Source organism: Phyllostomus discolor, chromosome 10 (assembly GCF_004126475.2).
Source record: "Phyllostomus discolor isolate MPI-MPIP mPhyDis1 chromosome 10, mPhyDis1.pri.v3, whole genome shotgun sequence".
Lineage (NCBI taxonomy): Eukaryota > Metazoa > Chordata > Mammalia > Chiroptera > Phyllostomidae > Phyllostomus > Phyllostomus discolor.
This window is the reverse complement of record NC_040912.2, coordinates 75,516,467-75,538,959: the sequence shown is the minus strand read 5'-3', so window position 1 is coordinate 75,538,959 and position 22,493 is coordinate 75,516,467. Positions and strand designations below refer to the sequence as shown.

The 22,493-nt window shown below is 43.5% G+C and overlaps 1 protein-coding gene across 4 annotated transcripts in view; it reads left to right on the top strand.

Annotated features, from left to right (window-relative positions):
- Positions 1-19,190, top strand: part of TNPO3 (transportin 3) — a 92,737-nt gene extending 73,547 nt beyond the window's left edge. For all 4 annotated transcript variants that reach the window (XM_028525292.2, XM_036010893.1, XM_036010894.1 and 1 more), the window contains 4 exons: positions 1,755-1,922; positions 6,238-6,350; positions 16,398-16,489; positions 18,068-19,190. In XM_028525292.2, coding sequence (XP_028381093.1) covers positions 1,755-1,922; positions 6,238-6,350; positions 16,398-16,458 — 342 coding nt within the window. In that variant the 3' untranslated portion in view covers positions 16,459-16,489; positions 18,068-19,190. The remainder of the gene's footprint in view (positions 1-1,754; positions 1,923-6,237; positions 6,351-16,397; positions 16,490-18,067) is intronic.
- The last annotated feature ends 3,303 nt before the right edge of the window (positions 19,191-22,493 follow it).

The following is a 22,493-nucleotide window of genomic DNA, read 5'->3' as shown; positions in this document are numbered from 1 at the left end:
GATTCTTGGCTTCATCCACTCTGCTTTTGATTCCCAGTCAATTGTTCTTTATTTCAATGACTATATCCTTCATTTCTGCCTGGATCTCTTTCATGCTGTTCAAGTACCCATTGAGTTCCTTAAGCATCCTTATAACCAGTGTTTTGAATTCTGCATCTGATAGATTGCTTATCTCCATTTTGTTTAGTTCTTTTTTCTAGAGTTTTGTCTTGTTCTTTCATTTGGGCCGTGTTTCTTTGTCCCCTCATTTTGGCACCCTTCCTGTGTTTGTTTCTATGTATCAGAAGGAGCTGCTTTAACTCCGTGTCTTGGTAGCATGGCCTAAAATATGAAGTAGCAGGTGTCCTGTAGGGTCCAGTGGCACAGCCTCCCCTGTCACCCAAGCTAGGTACTCGAGGTGCACCCTCCATGTGGCCTGAGGACACCCTCCTCTTGTAGATGAATCTTGATTGCTGTCAGCAGGTCAGTGGGAGAGATTTGCCCAGTCCAAACAGCTGGTAGGACTGGCTGTGACCCTTGGCCAGCAGCCGCCTCCCTCGGTTGCTTGTGGACGTGGTTGGGTGCTGCTCTGAGGTGGTCTGTAACTATCCATTGGGTATGAAGGCTCTGGGGTTTCCCAGGTGGTACAGGCCAAGGTCAGCCTTCACCTGTGTTCTGTCTGGGGCCCCTTGGCATAAGCTGTGAAGTCATCTGCAGGTGGCTGCTGCTAGTGCGGGGCCTAGGGCCACTCAGTGAGAGGTACAGGGCTGGGCTCAGGTTGCTTGTGTGAGTGGATTTAGGAAGGTCTGAAGCCTGCACCTGGCCCAGCCCTTCATATGGAAAAACCACTGTTACCAGGGTAGGAGGGTTGGTTGGGTGGGCCTGTAAGTTGGATGGGGTGGACCCTTAGGTAATTGTCAGGGTGAGGATTTCTGTGTGAGCCAGGCTGATTGAGCTCCAGATATGTGCCTCCACACCGTGGCTCTGTGTGTGGGAGGGCTCCGAAGAGGTACAAGGGCCACTGTCTGCAGTTCTGTCTGGGAGGAGGCTGTCCCTCAGCTCTTACCCTGATGCCAGGCCTTCAGTTCCTCCCTGTATGCCACTGGTTCCCTTCATGGTGCTGCCTGGGCGCTGGAGCCCAGAGGAAGTGAGTCCATGTAAGTCCGTGTGCGGTATGAGGCCCTTTAAGAGGAGAGCACTGAGAATTCATAGTTACTTCCTCTCATCCAGCCCCCACTGGTTTTTAAAGCCACAATTTATGGGGACTTATCTTTCTGGCACTGGGACACTGGGCTGGGTGGTCTGGTGTGGAGCTGGGACCCCTCACTCCTGAGATAGCCCTCTGTTTTACATCCACCACATGTGGGTTTGGGACCAGCCAATTCCCCAGTTCTGCATCTCTGCATCTCCAACGCTCTGTCCCACCTACCCGTCTGGATGAATGCGGTTTCTTTAATTCCTTAGTTGTTGGACTTCCATTACAGCTCGAATTTCTGACAGTTCCGAGTGATATTTGTTCCGTAGTTCAGCTGTAATTTTGCTGTGGTTGTGCAAGGAGGCGAGCTCCATTTACCTACACCTCCATCTTGACTGGAAGTCCTCATTTTTTAATTTAACAATCCCAGGGAAAAGAGGTCAATGCTTCTGACTAAATAGTCAGGTATTGAGTGTTTTAAAAATTCTTGCAGCACAGTTAAAAAGCACTGTAGTAAATTAAAGGAAAAGTTGGACTTGTAATTTGGAATGTGGAAATTAGAACTTACCTCTTCTTACAGCACGAAGATGACTTTGAATTACGGAAAGAACTGATTGGACAGGTGATGAACCAGCTCGGACAGCAACTTGTAAGCCAGCTGCTCCACACGTGCTGCTTTTGTCTCCCCCCGTACACCCTCCCGGATGTGGCCGAAGTGCTCTGGGAGATCATGCAGGTTGACAGACCGGTAAGATTGTTTTCCATACTATAACATCGAAACCAGCCCTGTTGTATGTGCATGAAACCTAATTTAGGCATATTGCTGAATTTAGTTGTTACATGGAAAGGCCTATATGAGGCCATTAATTCATCACTGGGTTCTCAGAAGCATATATTTGTCACTGTCGTAAAGCTTACATATTACCAGAAGTGAACACTAAGCATTGACTTCAGCTCTGTGGCCATCCAGTGAAAAATGGGTTCGCTTGTGGGAAATGCCCAGAAAACCACTCGTATAGTATTACAGGTTATTCAGGGAGTGTTAATTTACTTTGTGCTCCTTAGATAATAGTGTATGATTCCCTGGTAATAAATCTCATCAGAGCATTTGGAGGTATATAGGTATAAAACTAGTCCACAATATATACTCGGATTTCTTTCCCTGTTAGATTTATTTGCTTCCTGTCTTTACTCTCAGCCAAGTTCTTTATCATCTGAGCATGGAAATTTTTTTTTTACACTATCCAGTAATGTCTGAAAGATTTCAGTACTGGACCCACGTGATCATAAATCACATTATGTATACTGCATGAAAGTTTTGAGCGTAGTGGTAAGGTATAACTGCTTATAAATTATTTTTAAAATAGGATTTATAATTTTTAATGTTAATATAAAATCAGTTCCAAGAAGTACCCAGTCGGATGTAGTTAAAGTGATCTGTCTTCCAGGAAGAGGAAAATCCAGATATACGAGTATCTTACCATTTTGAAGCCCATGTATATCTTAATATTATGTCCTGCTATGTATCATTGATTAGCAGTTCTTAGCCTCAATTTCAGCAGTTTCACAAAAGGTAGTGCACTTTTACTGTTAGACTTAATATGACTGGGGCAGAATCCCTGCCTGGTCTGGTGTGTTCATCTCCAGAATTCAGTGATTGTCTTAGTGGCATATGCTTTACTTGACCTTTGGCTCAAACAAAAAACAGTCAAATGTAGGATGGATGCTTAATAGATTTCTTACATTTTTGTTAGGCTTATACTTCAGAAACAACCACATGTACCTTAATTCTTACATATCAAACTCCGTGAGGCTCCTTTGTGACTGGCTTTATCAAATAGCTCTGCAGTTCTTCCATACAAACTCAGTGCTTTTACACCAATAAGTTGTACCAACGATACCCATTGCTGGTTGTTCAATATGAGTGCTCTCTTTCAGTCTAATACAGGAGGATTTTCATGTTCTCCTAAAGAAAGGACTCTGTGAGCCTGGAGACCAACAGCTTTAATTCCTAAAGTCCTTGACATGAGAAATAAGATTTCCATACTTTTTCACTTTTTTACAAATGTACTTGGTTCCCAGGTAACAAAAGATATTATGTAAATTTGATTTTGCAAAAAACATTCATGATTTGTAAACAGTTAAATGCTAACAGAAGAAAATGCGAACAGCAGGTTTGGACAGGAACAGAAACCAGGTAGCCATGTGCTCTTTACAGTTTACTATAGACCCGTGCGTTGTCAAGCAATTTAAAGTGATGGTTTTCACCCTGGCTGGTGTGGCTCAGTGGATTGAGCACCAGCCTGTGAACCGAAAGATCTTCTGTTTGATTCCCAGTCAGGGCATGTACCTGGGTGTGCAGGCCAGTCGGTCCCTGGTTGTGGGCGTGGGAGAGGCAACTGATCGATGTTTCTCTCCCTCTCTCCCTCCCTGGTCCTCTCTCTAAAAATAAATAAATTTTTAAAAAGAATAAATTGATGGTTTTCTATAATCATCTACTACAAAAGGAATTACATAAATTTGGGTTGTCTATACCCTATAAATAAACTGATTTGAAACTGTAACTAAGGATTTAAGTCCAAGGAAATTTCCATTCTTGTACTTTCTTAGTCGTACAGTTTTCAAAGTTCACAAAATTTTCAATAGAAGATGACACATCAGATTTGTCTCTTGACTTGAGTGAACTGTTAAAAGCTCTTTACTCTTTTCCCCCTTCCTTTGTTGGATACCCACCTGTGACAAATTAATTCAGTATTTTCAACTTAATTTCTCATATTTCCTTTACTAAAAGGTTACAGGACTCATTGTATGCTAGCTAATTAATTTTTGCTTTTTAGGTTTTTTTTAATACTTTATTTATTTAGAGAAAGGGGAAGGGAAAGAGACAGAGGGAGAAATACCAATACGTGGTTGTCTCTCACATGCCCCCTAGTGGGAACATAACTTGGCCTGCAGCCCAGGCATGTGCCCTGACTGGGAATTGAACCGGCAACCCTTTGGTTCACAGGCTGGTGCTCAGTCCACTGAGCCACACCAGCCGGGGCCAAATTTAGTTTCTTAATGTTTCTGTTGGAGAGGGGGGATACTATAGTTAACTTTTGAGTGGTTTTTGGATACCAAAACCTTGTCAGTTAAGGATTCTTTCTGAGTCTTTTGCTCCTGCTTGTCTTTTTTGTTTGATTACAGTGTTGTCTTCCTTGAGGGATACATTTGGGAAATTTTGCAGTACTTTTTTTGAGTAAGGAAAGGTTTGTTGATGGAGAAGGTGCCAACCAAGAAGATGGGAGACAGTGGTGTCTCAAATCCATCTTAAGAAAGTACAGAGTTCAGCCTTCTTGGATGTCAAGTGAAGGAGAAGTGGGAGGGACAAGAGGGGACTGTGGACCACAGAAATCTGGGCACCAGCGGGGGTCCAAGGAAGACTGTGACGCTTCCTTGTTCTTGGTCTGTTAACTCCAGTTGATGTGAGTCCTGTCACGAACTTCCTGCAAATTGTTTTGAGTTTCCTGTACATGAGGGTTTATTGTACTTGTTTAGTGTATAATCCAGTTCTGTGGCACAGATTCTAATGGTCTCATCACATCCTTACTGACGATAACACTGTTGATGGAGAAAACGGCACCCAGTGTTAGACTGGTAGAGTCGGACCAGACCTCAATTCAGCAAGCTCAATGCTTGAGTCTGGCTGAGAAAGGATTCAGAGCCAAGACTCAAACTATAAGAGAAAGTTTCTTTAGAAAGTCACAGAAGTGAAAGAAATGGACTGTAGAAGACCTGGGCTCCAGGAAACAAGCTACAGAGGCAAAAGAAGGGCCTTTGGAGCTTAGAGAAAAAAGGTAAAGGTAATGCGCTTAGGGGGAGAAATAGAGCGCCGGTGAAGGCACAGGCGCCCTCCCCCCAGGAGGAGGGAGAGTGCACTGCCATGCAGTATTTTTAAAGCATTCCTAGTAGAATATTTACTTTTGTTCTGGTCTGTTATCATAAATTAACATAATGGGAAAACATACAATGTAAAAAAATTAGCTGAAAACTGTAACCAAAGTATGCATCCTACTTAAAAAGACATGAAATCCACTGGCTCAGTGGATTAAGCACAGACCTGCCAAACAACAGGTCCCCGGTGTGGTCTCTAGTTTGATTCCCAGTCAGGGCACATGCCTGGTTTGCTGGCCATGTCCCCAGTTGGGGGTGTGTGAGAGGCAGCTCATCTATCTCTCACACATCAATGTTTCTCTTCCCTTCTTTCTCCCTCGCTTCTCCTCTCTCTAAAAAGAAATAAAAATGAAATCTTTAAAAAAAAAGACATGAAGAAAAATTACAACTGACTCAGAACAATTTAACTGAAAATAAGGAACCAGAGGAAGTCTCTAGAATTTTGATTTTTAGTTTGACGAGGAAGGAATGGGTGTGAGGGTCAGGAGTTTTTGTGCATATGGAAGGTATAAAGAGATCTTGTTTGAATGTAAATAAATTCTTTTAAATAGCAACAAGAGTGAACAACAGCAGAACTTTCTAACCCAAAAAATGAGCAGGTAACACAGAGGAACTTATTGATATGACCTCTGCTGAGAGAGATGATCTTAAAATCCTTTAATTTCTGGATTCATGTTACATACATACTTTTTGACACGTTTACTTACTATACTTTTTGTCCCTGCTCTTTCTGGTACCTGAACCTTTGCTTTGGATTGCCTTTGATCTTTATGCTCAAGAGATTTCTGGCAGCTATTTAATTTTTTTAAACATTACATAAGTTTAATGACAGGAACAGAACAATAGCCTCATCCAGAAGAGACTTCCCTTCCGAGGTACAAGGCTCTTTCTGAAATGATGCCTGCTGCCTCTCTGAAGGGAAGTCTGGGCTTGCCTTTGTAGCTGATTCCAACCCCCAGAGCGTTGGAAGGCCCAAAGATAATACTTTTTAAATGTTTTTACTCGCGTCTAAGTCTGGAGGAACCAATGCTACTGAGGAAAACCTGTGGGTTTGTGTTATTACCTATAGAGAGTCCCAGTTGAGTAAGCCCTGCCTCTTTTAAAATCGCGTATTCCTCTTCTCGGTACAGACCTTCTGCCGATGGCTAGAGAACTCCTTGAAAGGTTTGCCAAAAGAAACAACTGTGGGCGCCGTCACAGTGACACACAAGCAACTCACAGACTTCCACAAACAAGTCACTAGGTGAGTGACAGATTTTTGTTTTCTTTGTTTTTTTAAGGGATGTGAACAACAGCGGGGGTGTGTAGAAAAAGGTATATCTCTGTTTCTTACTGCATCTTAGTTTCAGAGATGTCCAGCAGTATGTTTCTTGTGTGCCTTTGTGTACTCACGATTTAGTGTCCGTGTAGCCTTGAATTGCACAGATTGTCCTTAGAAACTGGTCTTGGGGAAAAGATCACCATATAGTAGGTGTGTGTGTCGGTTTTATTGTATTTATTCACTAACTGTTAAAAGATCTTAATGAGTCAGTGGAAGCATTATTTCTTCCAAAGGAAAAACTTACTGAGCAGCACCCTACCCTGCAGGAGATCTGGTTTCTTTTGGAAGTCCTTCTCAATTCTCCTTTGTGTTCAGGGTCAAGAATGCAGGTGCCCGAATAGGTAGAGCGTGGGTTGCAACACGTGGAGTGATGTAAACCGCGGTAAACTGGGAGGTTTTCACCATGCCTCAGGATACTCAAATCCTGCCTTTGTGCAGACCAAACGTAACATTTCTCTGGGAAGCAGTAGGCCTATGAGCTATTTGCTTACAGATCAGTTAAAATGTCAAGTGTACATAAGAGTTTTATTTTACTGTTAATATAATAAACATTTTATATAGCTTTCTAATTGTGCTATACAGGTATTGCCTGATTTTGTTACAGTACCACTATTAGTAGAGATTTGGTTTGGTTTTGTTTCATTTTTTTTCAGTATCATATAGATCGTAGGGACAGTCTAGCCTTTCCTTCTTTTGACCACTTTCATTAAAATCACTGCATCAATTCGGAGACTTTTGTGGTCCTTGATAATATTAATGACACAAAATCGGATTTTGTGTGTTGCCCTGCCCTGATATTTCTTTTTGTGTCTAGAGGCTTGATAATTTTAACTAAATTATAGACCATGGCTTATATTCATACAATTGTGGAATGATCTGTAAGTCCAAGAATGAGTGTTGTAGCAAGGCTGATAAGAGTGGGGGAAAGTGGAGATAATCCAATTGCCCATCAGTAGAGAACAGTTATATAATTAACAGTATATCTATATTAGTAAGTAGGCACTTTAAAAAAGAAAGAACAAATGCATATGACACAGAAAAATAAGATATAAGGAGGAAAATAACAGTATCATATAACCCAACTTGCACTTAAATTTTATTTTTAATTGTGATAAAATACACAGAATTTATCATCTTAACCACCATAAGTGTACTGCTCAGTAGCGTGAAGTACATTCATGTTGTGAATCTCTAGAATTTTTCCATCTTGCAAAACTGAAACTGGGCCCATTCACTGCTCCCCCCTGCCCTGGCAATCATCATTCTGCTTTGTTGTGTTGTTTGTTTGTTTTTTTAATTTGACTACTGTAGATACTTCATATAAGTGAAATCATACAGTATTTAGTGTTCTGTTGTGATGCTCTTAGCATAATGTTCTCAAGGTTCATCCATGTTGAAGCATGTGTCAAAATATTTTAAGACTGAATAACATTCCATTGTATGTGCATACCCCAATTTATTCATTCATCTGCTGATGGATGGATATTTGGATTGCTTTTACCTCTTGACTATTGTGAATAATGCTGCTGTGAACATGAGTATACAGATATCTCAAGCCCCTGCTTTCAATCCTTTTGGATATATATCTGGACGTGGAATTGCTGCATTATGTGGCAATTTTATTTAATTTTTTGAGGAACCTCCATACTGTTTTCCATAGCAGCCATTTTGTATTCTCTCCAGTAGCACACAAGGTTCTCGTTTCTCTGTATCTATTTGTGTTTTTGTTGCCTGTGCTTTTGGTGTCATATGGAAGAAATCGCTATGAAATCTAATGTCATGAAGCTTTTCCCTATGTTTTCTTCTAAGAGTTTTATAGTTTTATAATTAAAACCAAACCCTGTTTTTTAAAGTGAGAAAAAATAAATAAATTTTAGGTAATGGTACAAGAGCTAATCTTTTCTGATAATTGATTTGTTAATGTCAATTTTTTTCTTTTCATTTTTTAATTTTCTAAAGTCTTTTTTTATTCCTCAATTACAGTTGACATAGAATATTATATTAGTTTCAGGTGTATACCCTAGTGATTAGATGTTACTAACTTATTAAGTGATCATTCCAATAAATCTGTACCCATCTGACACTGTACATAGTTATTAGAATATTATTGACTGTATTTCCTATTCTGTACTTTACATCCCCGTGACCATTCTTTAACAACCAATTTGTACTTCTTAATCCCTTCACGTTTTTCATCCATCCCCCCCAACTCCCCTCCTGTCTGGCAACCATCAAAATGTTCTATCTATGGGCCTCTTTCTGTTCTGCTTGTTCATTTATTTTGGTTTTTTGTTTGTTTGTTTTTTGTCTGTTGTTGATAGATATGTATTTATTGCCATGTTACTCATATTTTTTATCTTCGTTTTTCCTTCTTAAAGAAGAGCCTTTAACATGTCATGTAATACTTTGGCGGTGATGAACTCCTTTAGCTTTTTCTTGTCTGGGAAGCTCTTTATATGTCCTTTGATTCTGAATGATAGCTTTGATGGGTAGAGTAATCTTGGCTGTAGGTCCTTGCTTTTCATCACTTTGAATATTTATTGCCACTTCCTTCTGGCCTGCAAAGTTTCTGTTGAGAAATCAGCTGACAGTCTTGTGGGAACTCCGTTGTAGGTAACTAACTACTTTTTTTTTCTACTTTTAAGATTTTCTCTTTGTCTAACCTTTTGCATGTTAATTATGATGTGTCTTTGTGTGAGTTTCTGTGGGTTCATCTTGTTTGGAATTCTGTGCTTCCTGGACTTATATGTCTGTTTCCTTCACCAGGTTAGGGAAATTTTCTGTCATTTTTTTCAGATAGGTTTCCAATTTCTTGCTCTTTCTATTCTCCTTCTGTCATCCCCATGATGCAAGTTGTCCCAGAGGCTCCTTACACTATCCTTATTTTTTAAAAAATATATTTATTGATTATGCTATTACAGTTGTCCCATTTCCCTCTTCATTCCCCTCCATACCCTCTCCCACCCACATTCCCCCCTTTAGTTCATGTTGACGTGTCATAAGTTCTTTAGCTTCTATGTTTCCCATGCTATTCTTGCCCTCCCCCTGTCTATTTTCTACCTACCATCTATGCTACTTATTCTCTGTACCTTTTCCCCCCTCTCTCCTTCTCCCACTCCCCTGTTGTTAACCCTCCATGTGATCTCCACTTCTGTGGTTCTGTTCCTGTTCTAGTTGTTTGCTTAGTTTGTTTTTGTTTTAGGTGTGGTTGTTAATAATTGTCAGTTTGCTGTCATATTACTATACATGTTTTTTATCTTCATTTTCTTAGATACATCTGTTTAGCATTTCAGATAATAAGGGCTTGGTGATGATGAACTCCTTTAACTTGACCTTATCTGGGAAGCACTTTATCTGCCCTTCCATTCTAAATGAAAGCTTTGCTGGATAGAGCAGTCTTGGATGTAGGTCCTTGCCTTTCATGACTTCAAATACTTCATTCCAGCCCCTTCTTGCCTGCAAGGTCTCTTTTGAGAAATCAGCTGATAGTCTGATGGGAACTCCTTTGTAGGTGACTGTCTCCTTATCTCTTGCTGCTTCTAGGATTCTCTCCTCAATTTTTACCTTGGCTAATGTAATTATGATGTGCCTTGGTGTGTTCCTCCTTGGGTCCAACTTCTGTGGGACTCTGAGCTTCCTGGACTTCCTGGAAGTCTATTTTTGGCAGATTGGGGGAGTTTTCCTTTATTATTTGTTCAAATAAGTTTTCCACTTGTTGCTCTTCCTCTTCTCCTTCTGGTACCCCTATAATTTGTATGTTGGAACATTTAAAGATGTCCTGGAGGTTCCTAAGCCTCTCCTCATTTTTTTGAATTCTTGTTTCTTCATTCTTTTCTGTTTGGTTGTTTCTTTCTTCCTTCCGGCCCACTCCATTGATTTGATTCACAGTTTTCTTCCCATCGTTATTGGTTCTCTATGCATTTTCCTTCATTTCACTTAGTGTAGCCTTCATTTTTCCATCTACTTTGCGACCAAATTCAACCAATTCTGTGAGCATCCTGATCACCAGTGCTTTGAACTGTGCATCTGATAGGTTGGCTGTCTCTTAGTCGCTTAGTTGTATTTGCTGTGGTGCTTTGATCTGTTCTTCTGTTTGGGATTTTTTTTTTTTTTTGTCTTGTCTTACCTGTTACGTATGAGGGGCGGGTCCGAGAGGGAACCATGGTGCTTGCTCTGCTCTCTCTCAGATTTCAGTCCCTTCCGCCTCTTCCACCGAGCAAACTGGGCCCTTCTGGTGCTGATTCCTGGTGGGTGAGCTTGTGTATGTTCTAGGACCCCATGGGTCTCTCCAACGAACTCGCCTATGAGGCTGGGAGTTTCTCCCAGCACCGTACCCTCCCACAGGTGTTTTCAGTCGGTGTTTTGAGGCTTTATTTCCCCATGCTGGGACCCTGGGTTGAGTGGTCTGTCTCACTCCCCAGTTTCACCTGGTTTATTTGAGCGCAAATGTGGGACTGCCCGGTCAGTCAGCTGCCTTGCATGCAGTGCCTCACTTCATAATTGTCGCCTTGCTGGGTGTGCCCGTTTCTACCCCACACCTGGGGTCTGCCAGCTGCTGCCTGCGTGCCCAGGGTCCTCCCGCTGTGGTCTTGTGTGCCTGGGGTGCCTTGTGCACCAGGTGCCACCTCTTTTTGTGCCTCGACCCCTCTCTATCCGGCAGCCTGACTCCGCTCTGCCTACCGGTGTGAATGAATGTGTCTATTTTAACTCCTTGGTTGTCGGACTTCCATACAGTTCAATTTTCTGTCAGTACTGGTTGTTATTTTGTTTCTGAATTGTTGTTGTCCTTATTTTGGTTGTGCAAGAAGGCACAGTGTGTCTACCTATGCCTCCATCTTGGCCAGAAGTCCTCAATTTTTTTTTTCTTTTTGCTGTTCTGACTAGGTGTTTTTTGCTTCCTTAAATTCAAAATCACTGATTTGATTCGCAGCTTCATCTGCTCTACTGTTGATTCCCTATAGATTTTCTTCATTTCAGTTAGTGTATCCTTCATTTCTGACATTCTTTGCTTATGGTTTCTGTGTGGCTTTTTTCTTTTCATCCTGTTGAAGTTCTCACTAAGTTTCTTGAAGTTTTCACTTAAGTCCTTGAGTATCTTATAACCATTGCTTCGAACTCTGTATCTGGTAGTTTGCTTGCCTCCATTTCTTTGAGTTCTTTTCCTATTTTCCAATAGGAGATTTTTTCTATTCTTTCGAGACCTGTTTGTCTCTGCATCTTGGCTGCTTCCCTAGGTTTGTTTCTATATGCTAGGCAGAACTGCTGCATCTCCTGGACTTGGTAGAATGGGCACTGCTGCAGCCTCCCCAGTCACTAGAGCTGGCTGTTCCAGGCGCGCTCCTCCATGAGCTGTATGCAGTGTCCTGTTGTAGTTGAGCCTTGATTCCTGTTGGTGTCACTGAGATGGATTGTCCCCCCAGCCAATCAGCTGTGAGGCCTGGCTGCGACTACGGCAAAGGAACTGCTGTGCAGGAGTTGACTCTGCAGAGCAAGACTTGCTTCACTGAGGCTTTGGTGCGCACCGAGTCCACCTCTTGAGTGTGTCACTTGTGGAGGTGGTAGGGTTTTAATCCAGTGTGATCTCAAGCTGTCCACCAGGTGCACTGGCTCTGAGCCCTCCTGGGAGGTACAAGGTCACCCACCACCTGTACCCTGCCAGGGGCCACCCAGCATGAGCTCCAAAGTGATCTGCAGATGGCTGCTACTTATGCTGGGCTTGGAGATGACCAGGAGAGGCCAAGGTGTGAACCAAGGCTAGGTGCCACTAGTGCTGGGCCTGGGGCCACTTAGCAAAGAGGTATGGGGTACACAGAGGCGAGATACTGCTTATTTGAGAGATTTTAGAAAAGTTCAAAGCATGAGGCAAGAGAGGCCATTTTTGTGGAAAAGCCACGGGAAATAGCTTGGGTGAACCTGCAAGTTGGGAGGAGCGGGGTCTCAGGGAATCACCAGGGCATGAAAAGTGTGAGCCAGGTTGATGGAGACTCACGTATGGCACCTGTCTGCCAGCTCTGTGGGGGAAGGCCTCAAAAAAGGAGCAGTGGCTTCTGCTAGCACTTTCGTCTGGCAGAAAGCTGGCCCCCCATCTCTTGCCCTGATGCCGGATAATTCAGTTCCTCTGTATATGTCCCCTGTTCCTTTTGAGCCTCTGCCTCAGTGGTGGAGCTCAGAGGGAGTGAGTCAGCAGGCCCTTTAAGAAGAACTGCCTGGGCTCCAGAAACCCTCTCTATCTCTCAACTTCAATCCCTGCTGGATTTTACAGTCAGAAGTTATGGGGAATTTTCCTCCTGGCCCTGGAAACCCTGGGTTGGGAGAACTGGTGTGGTCCTGGGACCCCTTGCAGTTGGGGAATTTGGGGGTTCTGAAGGTGAGATACCACTCCCAATTTTTACCTGCTGCACATGGGTATGGGACCAGCCCAGTCTGTGTCTGCACCCTTCCTACCAGTCTCGATGTGGCTTCTTTAAATCTCTGTTGCAGGACATCTGTTCAGCTGGATTTCAGGCAATTCTGAATGTTTCTGTAGTTTAGTTGTAATTCGAATGTGGTGTGGGAGGCTTTGAGTTCTGCATTTACCTATGCGGCCATATTGACTTGAAGTGTTAATGTCATTTTTCAAAATGATTTACTTTCTCATCTCCCAGAATATATCCAGTAATTTTGTTGAGGTTAAAATCTCAAACCTTTGAGTACTATTTTGTAGTTTACTAAGTGGGTTAATGTTATGCCTCAGAAGTAACTGACTTTTGGCCACAGATCAAGTGACATGCATGACTGGAAAGTAGCATGTGACTGCCTGCCTTCGTGACACATTTTGCCAGAAAAGGGGATTTCCCCTCTACCAAGGAGGCGTATATTGACCAGGATTACCTTAGAAAATTATTTTATTTATTTTTACTATGCATCTTCCCAGTAGAAGCAGTATTCCACCTAAAAGCTGTCTCAGGGGAAAGAAGTGTAACAGTTGCTCCTCTCTGCTTTTGTTTTGCTCTGTTCCATCTAGTGCTGGTCAGTCGAAGGGCAAGACCCTGTTGGCTTTGACCTCCGCAAAGCAACTGGGAGCCTGGGGAAAACCCACAAAGGACTGGGCTTAGAGCCAAGAATGTTGGTTTGAATCTTGCCACTTACTGGCTGTTACTTTTAACTTACTCATCTGTAAAATAGGGTTAGTGATACCTATCTTACAGGGTTACTGTGAGATACCTAGTGAAAATCTAGAGATCTGGCATATAGTAGGTGATCAGTGAATGTTAACTTTCTCCTTGGAAAAGAATCTGCCAGAATGTCATTATGTACTTACAGAACTAGCTGGAGCATGTTTCCTGCCAGCTTGAAGGCAGCCACCCACTCATTGTGGAGTAAGTCTCCACCAAGCCCGTATTCCTTCACCCGGGCTAATGTATGACAGGTAGAACGATACAGTTAGTCTGAAATAAAAGCTATAGACATTCCCTAATTTAATTAGAATCTTGGGGCAAGGGAAGGGAACCCAAATAATGCGGTGCTGTGAACAAAAATCCCTAGAATCTTTGCCCTGTGATATGGGAAGATACAGTGCACTACCAGTCTGGCCTACTTGATCTCTTGTTGCTGAACAAGTTCTGCAGCTCCTCTTACGGTAGGCTGTGACGTAATAGTCGGAGATGGACAGAAGTAAGAGGTCGTGTTGAGGTGCTAGAGAAAGGATTTGAGATTGCTCACCTCCTCTTAATAATTCTCTTTCTTTAGTATGTGTTTTGCCCTTGAACCTTCTATTCCATGCATGACTCAGTCTCCCTTTTAGTTTTAAGGTCCTGTAACTCCTGCCTCAACATGCTGCTTTGTTTGCTATGCCAGCAGGGAGGGTGAGCCGGTTCAGTTTCATTTTAGCAAGTCCAAGCCTGTTTTTCAGATGGTACTGGTAATTAATTAATTCCTTAGCATTTTTAGTTGGTCAACTTGAAGAAAGCTGGATTTTTCATTCTAAAATACCATTTTTACTTTTCAAACACCACTGATGATAACTAGAAGAAATTCTGCCATCATTTCCCATTTCTCTGTCTCTATTCTGACTCTCATCAAAGTATGGTGGACAGGCCAGGCCCTGGCTGGTGTAGCTGAGTGGATTGAGTGCAGACCTGCGAACCAAAGGGTCGGCAGTTCAATTCCCAGTCAAGGCACATGCCTGGGTTGCAGGCCAGGTTCCCAGTAAGGGATGCGCAAGAGGTAACCATACATTGATGTTCCTCTTTCTCTCTATCTCCTTCCCTTCCCCTCTCTCTAAAAATAAATAAAATCTTAAAAAAAAAAAAAGGGTATTGTGGATAGGTTGGGATTGTGTGACTAGAAGCCAGAAAATAGAACCAAAAAAAAAAAATAGTGACAACTTAGCTTTTTAGAAGGTTTTTTAAAATCCATTTCTTTGGGCTTAATCACCAAGGGCACTTAAGTTAAACATTTGGCTGGAGCTCCCAGCACCAGTGCAGGTGCTGACAGGGCTGGGAGCAGGAAGTGAACGGAGCTGCGACACTGTGACCTAGCCCTCGTTTCACCCGGCTCACCGCGGCTCTCCCGTCCTTGCACTGCGGTGCCTTTTCTCATGTGTCACAAAGAGGCTAAGGATGGAGTTCTCGTTTCTCTTCCAGATTAAACCAAGATCTCTGGTTAATAACAGGAAGATAGAATTTAAAACATGTATGACACCAGGATAGTAAAAGAACCTTGAATCTCCAGCTAGTTTAACTGTTTCCTGTGGCCTTACAACACACCACACGACAGCTTCTCTTGGCTTAAGTATCTTCCTCCTTTGTGACATTGGGAATGCAAGTGGTGCGGGCATTCACTCACTGCAGCTGCCTCCTTCACACTCTGTTGATGTGGAAGTAGACTGAGACATGTAAAGCCCTTATGGAAACATATTAAATTCACAAAGAGCAAATGGCAGAATTCTGATAAACCCAGAACACCTTCCTCATTCTCATTATATTTTAGGGTGGAGACAGACTAAAAGTTTGGGGGATAGTTCGTTGAATCAAGTCCTGGAGTCAAAATCAAGGTTCTTAATGACATTTCAGACCTGATGATAGGCGAGGAAATCCAGTTGTGGGCACTTAAGGGGATAGCTCTCATTTCTCCTTTTCTTTTGGATCACTGTTAGCGTTTAATCATTACGAAGAGGAGAGGGAGCTTTCTTCTCACATGCAATCCTAGGCTGTAGGCTATGGTCCCTGAGTTTTTCCTAACCAAACAGAGGGCCACAGAAAGGTGAGCATATAAAAGTGTTTCCTTTTCCATTCTTTGGACAAAGGAGGCCCTTTGAAAAACCAGGGTCAGATGATATTGGGCTATTCATACCACTTCAGCATCTCAGTGTGTTTGCCTAGGGACCTGCTTCCTCCTCCCACAGGAGCAGCCTGTTCAACTAGAAAATCGATGACTGATAGAATCTCAGTTACTGGACTGGGGCTTTGTAAACAAAATCTGCCTTTGGAAGAGAATGAGGAAACCAGGGTACCTAAGTTAACTCAGCTCATAGTATTAAAATAATTGGCCTTAGGTGAATATGCTTGCTTTTTTCACTTTGGAGTTTCTGGCTTTCTTGTATTTATGTTGAGGTCTTGGTTAAAGTATTGCAGGCAGAACTGTTGAGTACTAATTTTTGTCACTGCTCTGTTATCCTCAGCACTTTACACTTGTGAACTGATTTGTTTGAATTCTCAGAATGTCATGAGGTAGAGAGCAGATGAAGAAAGTGAGGCAGATTGGTAACTTGCTCAGGGACACAGGAGAGCCGGGTTCAGACCAGGCAGTTTTTTTTCTCCAGCGCCCATTCTCTAAGGACCACACAGCTTGTCATTGTTCTCATATCCAGTAGTCAGTGCTGCCCGTTGAGTTACAGAAAGACGGGGAGCAGAGTCGATGTTGCGGGTGTTTTTCAGAGTGTTACATCTCTGTCACCTGTTCGGGACCAACCTCCCTTCTCTCTTCCAGTGCCGAGGAATGTAAACAAGTGTGCTGGGCCTTGCGAGACTTCACCAGGTTGTTTCGATAGCTCACGCTCCTGCACTGTGCCTGTCACCCAGGTGAGTGGTACTCAGTTCCCAGGTTTCCTCTGGCTGTCTGGGGTGCTGGGGGTGGGCACAGGTTTCAGTGCCCATCACAGGACTAGCACAATAGCTAGAGTCAGGGAAACACCTAACAGTTGAACACGGCAGAGCAGCTGGGAAATGCAGGACCCTGGTTTCCTTGAGCCAACGCAGCCAGATAACTGTCAGCTTCTTTTGGGTGCCGCTTCACCCCCCTAGGGAAGTTACTGTTGCAGAATATCTCCAAAAACATTCCTCCTCCTCTTCCTCTTACAGACACTCCTAGGATTGTAAGTGTGTATGGTTAACAAACAAGTAAGTATTTTTTAACCTGGCTACTTTGGTGAAAACAGTGCTGACCCAAAGTTTCCCAAGATAGTACCCCTCTCCTAAACTGACTTTTGAGATTTAATGAGCAAACATGCTTGTTCTTACCACTTTCACAATTGGAACACCGAAATGCCAGGTTTGGGCCGAGGCAGAGGGCCAGGAAGGAGCTGGCGTCTCTGTCGAGCTCCCGACCGTCAGTTTTCTCCATGCGCTTCCTGTCCCCTGACCCTGACGCAAAGGAAGACGCTGCGCTGAGGAGAGGCCTGGGTAGTGGGATTTGGATGCCATGCCACTAAGCCTGCGCTTTGGCGTCTTGGGCAGAAGTTATTTTGCCAGGAGTCAGCCCTCTGTGCGTGTACAGCGCTCTCATGGTAGCCTCTGAGATGAAATGCAGCAGCGGGTGAGGTGCTGCTCCGCAGTGCCCCACCGCACCAGGAATTATGTCAGTGCTTGGGTTCTTTAATGAGTAGTGATATCATCTGGATTCTTAGGCTTGACAGTGTCTGTAAAAGCCAACAGTGATACACTTTGGGTGGACAGCTGTGAATGTTCATAGCTAACATTTCATGGAGCCCTTACTATGTATCAGGTACCGTTCTCAGTGCTTTATATGTATTAACTGAGATAACCCTCATACAGTTTCCTAGGTTATCATTATTATTCCAGTTTTACAAAGGAGGAAATTGAGGTTGCAAGATGTTAAACAACTTGCTTGATGTCACGGTCAGTATAGATAGAGCCACAACTCAAATATAGACATTCTGGTGCCAGAGTTCTCTACCTTACACCTTTAACCACTCTGCCTAATACTTTTACAATACTGTCCTTTTCCAGAGAGACTAAAGCATTGGCTTTTAAACTTTTTTTTTTTTTAGCAGCAAGCAAAGCCTTCTTTTAAAATAAAGGCTTACATGAAACCCCAATATTTAAATAGAATGGGGTGGAGATTTTCTGGTTGGTGTGGAGTGGGCATCCTAGACCTGCTGGCCGAGCCTCTGCCCCCCACTTACCAGCCCCAGTTCCCGCAGCACCCCAAGGGGCAGCGGAGCCCCGGGGGCGTGTTCCATTATAGCAGTGGGTCCCGTGACATCGTAAGTAAAAAATCCAACTTCTTGTTTCACTGAGTTCTCAAGACAGAGGTCAGAACAAGGTGCCTGAGCCAGTAGGGAAACTCCTGCCTTGATTTTGTAAAACACTCATTATCTCCTGGACCACAGGTGTTGACTGTCTTCTCTCTTTTGCCAGGAATGTCTTTTTTAATTAGAAGACAGGAAGAAAACAAAAGCCAGACTGTGTCCCACAATCAGAAACCTCCATTGTGGCAGACGGGCCTTCACCGCCACCAGGGCGTCCCACCAGACAGGGAGAGACTCCAGCCTTCCGAGGCCATCCCGAGGAGTTCCTGTTTGGGGTGCGAGGGAAGATCAGCACAGTTTTTAAAAAGATGGCTGCAGCTTGTCCGGCGTGGTGGGAGGGGAGCTGGTTTCCTGGTGAACTTGTTTCTAAAAGGAAAAAGAATTTTACAGAAATAAAAGAGGAAAACTAAACTGAAAAGCAGAAGTGAAACATCCGCCTGGTAGCAGACGACACGCACACACACACACACACACGAACATGCGTGTGCATACGCAGTGACAAAAACAAGGCAAATGGGAGTTCAAATGAATTAAATAGCTGCAATTGGAAGAAAAGGGTCAGGATCACCTCTTAAGGTTTTTTATCGTGTTTCATCCTTTCTCTCTCTCTCTCTCTCATCTTCCCTTCTTGTTTCCCCTTCTCTTTTAACAGAGTAGAAATTTCTCCCATTCTCCCCAGCTGTTTCTTGCCACCTTTAGAGTTGTTTGAACAGGGAGGGGTAAACAAGGAGCCTTTTCTGTTTTGTATCATGGTCACGTCAGTGATACTGGGACCGGCAGGGCCAAAATCCATGTGCGTCCCCACCCCGGCTGTCCCCGCCTCGGCTGTCCCATTCAGTCTCTCCGCCCACTTCCGCTCCGTCGGGTCGGTCAGCCTGGAAGAGGAGGCCGGAGTTGGCGGTGAGTGGGACGTGAATATATGGTCTAAGTTTTAGTTTGAGTTTCTTTTAATGTGTCACCCACGGACATGAGAGAACAGAAGAGATTGGGAACGTGGGACGTGTTTACAGGGCTAAACTGTATTTTACTTAAAAATGTGGAAATTATTTGACCTCATGGGGATGAGGTGGGAGCGTAAAGCCCAAAGCAGATCTTACTGTTCTTTCAAGTCGCAGCCCTGCACAGGCATTACGTATGAGTGCACTGTTCTGGCTGGTGTTGTAGCCATCTCAAGAACAAATCAGCAATGGAAAAAAAAAAAAAGAAAAGAAAAAAATAAATTTTTAAAGTTTAATTAGTGTTTGTTTTCACTTCCTTTACCTGCCTCGTAGTTCTGAAATGGCGCAGCCGGACCACTTAGTTGGCATCTGACCGTCTGGGGGTGGAGTTTAACAGGTGGCGTCCCGTCCTCAGTGCTGCAGACCCCTGGTGTTTTAGGGGAGCGGCTCCTCCTGCATCTTTTAGTCTCCTAGTTCGCCCTAAAACTCTTCATGCCATGTTTCTCTTCCCATACAGCCTCAGTGGAAAAGAGAAAGGGTCAGTCGGCATGTTGATCAGAAATGTGGTGTGTTCTCCCCACAGTGGCCACCAAGTAGGTGGATTGTTTTCTAACCCGTGAGTATTCGGTGCTTAAAACAAAACAAAGCCTGTGTTGAAGTACAGCTGACATGCAGAAAGCTGCACATATTTAAGGTGTACAATTAATAAGCTTCAACATAGGGTACACCTATGAAATCATTAACAACCAAGATAGTCAATCTATTCTTTACTCCCAAAAGTTTCCCCATGCCACTCCCCACTCTCCCACATACCCAGGTAGCCTCTGGTCTGCTTTCTGTCATTGTAGATTAGTTTGCATTTTTTTTTACTTTTATATAAATTTTATCATACAGTGTGATACAGTAACTGGGCTTTGAGCTAATAATCTCGACTGCAGAGCTGCATCTAATAGTTGAAATCAGTGAAACAAAGTTTTTTGCAAAACATCAATGGGACTTAGAGTTTTATTCTCTAAAGGAATTATTGGAAGGGAGGGAAAAACTTAACGTGAAACGGTGTTTGGAATCAGATAGTCAGTTACTGGGGATCAGCACAATACCCCAGACATTCCTCTCGTTTTCTGGGTAAACAGTAAAACTTTGAAGCCCGGTCCTTCAGCAGCCGGTTGGCTTTTTTGTTTAAGGAATTTGGCTTTTATGACCAAGTTGCATCAGGGACTGAAAGAACATGTGGAAGGCGTAATAGAACTCTCTCTGGCCACTGAAAATCAGTGTGTGGCGTGCATCTCCTAGCCAACGTCGACGGCATCGCCACACCCTGGCTTTGAAACTCAGAGCTCTCATCTCGTCAATGGGGTCAGGGCCTCACTGCGCACACCCTCTTACAGAGTATTTCAGACTAGTTCTTAAAAATAGTTACTACTTTCTGGCCTCGCAAGGATACCCACCTAAATTTTAATTTAAAAAGGAACTGTTTGGCCCTGGCCAGTGTGGCTCAGTTGGTTGGAGCGTCATCCCCTAAACTGAAAGGTTCCCCGTTTGTTCCTCAGTCAGGGCATGTGCCTAGGTTGTGGGTCCGGTCCCTGGATGGGGTCATCTAGGAAGCAACCAGTCAATGTTTTGTTCTCACATCGATGTTTCTCCCCGCCCTTCCTCCCTCTCCCCTCCCTCCAAAAGCAATGAAAAAATTGTCCTCAGGTGAGGATTCATTAATTTTTTTAAATGACCTGTTTGCAATCATGTGCCCTAATGTACATACTGTGTTCCCGTGTACCCTTGTCTCCTGGAAGAAGAACAAGAGCCTTGCACCTGAACTACTGAAGTCACAAAGTCCCCACAGGCTTTTCCCCTCATTTCCATGATTGCCTTAGCCAAGAAATTTTAGTCGTGATTATGTGAAATGCAGATTACCCATCGGGGCTAGTCTCTGCAAGATTGTACCGAAGAAAAGTAACTTGTAATGTTTTAGCACCTGTTCTGTAAAGTCCAGTAACTGAGAATGTAGGGTAAGTAAAACATAAAGGGACACGGGCTTTCGAATGGCATCAACACCTTATGAATGCAACACACACGTCCACCTTGTGTGGCCCTGGTTTAACTGAATCATTTTACAAAAATGAAAGTCAAATCTAGAGAAGTTAAAAATCCAACATTATGCAACAAGGTGTGCCTGACTTTTTTTTTTTTTTTGAGATATGTTATCAACAAACAAGAAAAGTTGCTTCTAAGGAAATCCTGTGACAAAAATGGGAAAAGCCATCAATATCGTTTCCTGCTCTGAATACTGCACAGTTCTTTATGTCAGTGAAAAGCTGTGCTAGAGGAATTAAAAGGGAATGTTTACTTGGACACAAGGATGAACTTTGTGAAGGAGGGCTGGGAGGAAGTGAGGGAAACACTGAGTGTTCACCCGCAGGGCCGTGAGCATCAGTGTTGTGTGGATTCCAACCTCCACACTAGCAGAGGCCACCAGCACGGTCAGAGGCCACTACCAGGTGGGGTTCTAGGGGGCGGTGAATTCCAACATGCACTGTCCTGTCTTTTACCTCTGCATTGGGTTATGTTCTCTCTCTCGGGTAGTGTTCATGCACAACTAGCTACTGCAACACAGATCTATATGAAATGACAGCCCTGGCTGGTGTGGCTCAGTGGATTGAGTGCCAGCCTGCAAACCAAAAGATCACCGGTTCAATTCCTAGTCAGGGCACGTGCTTGGGTTGAGGACCAGATCCCCAGTTGGGGGTGTGCCACAGGCAACTGATCAATATCTCTTTTGTATATGAATGTTTTTCTCCCTCCTTCCCTTCCCCTCCCTCTAAAAATAAATAAATTGTAAAAAAAAAAAAAAAAAAATGATAGCCAGGCGTGCTGTCTGTGTTTAAGTCAAAAGCAGAAACCCAGTGAAGATTTTCGGCTGCCAAGAGCTGCCTGCAGTATGGGAGAAGTCTGTCTACGAATGGGCACCTAGTGCAGATTCTCCTTCCAGGCTTCCATAATCGTCTGTTCGCAGTCTCCCTGCCCCACCTTTACCGAGGGTTGCAAACTCAAAGGCCTTCAAGGACAAGGCAGTGAAAGGAGAAACAGGCTCTGCAATTGACGGGAGACATTCCTGTCAGGTTCCAGCTGATTCTTGGCATTGGGAAATGTTGAGACGATGTTTCTGAATTTGCCAGCTTTCTGGAAGAAGCTGGCAATCAGATAAGTGACATCTCCTAATATTAAAGTGTTGACAACGAATTTCAATCTGAAGAGGACATAGAGCTGCACAGACCCGTGGGGAGGAAGGCACTAACCTTGGTAAAGGGCTGTAAGCTAAGGCTGAAGACAGAAGGAACCGTGTGTAAGTAAGCACTGTACTCGATCTAGTCGGTCAAGTTTCTTAAAGGGGTTTGGGTTAACAATTCTGGAACCTCTGGACCTATGTGCAATATGGACAAGGGGTAAGGGAAGTCAGTGGAGAAACCTGACAAAGGCAGCCTTAGCCAGGTGATCAAGGTCAACATCAACAGTGATTAAGTCATGGTGATAGTATGTACCCTCAACATGATACAGTGAAGGCAATACTTCACCTCTGTGGTCTTTCTTACAAAAACCATG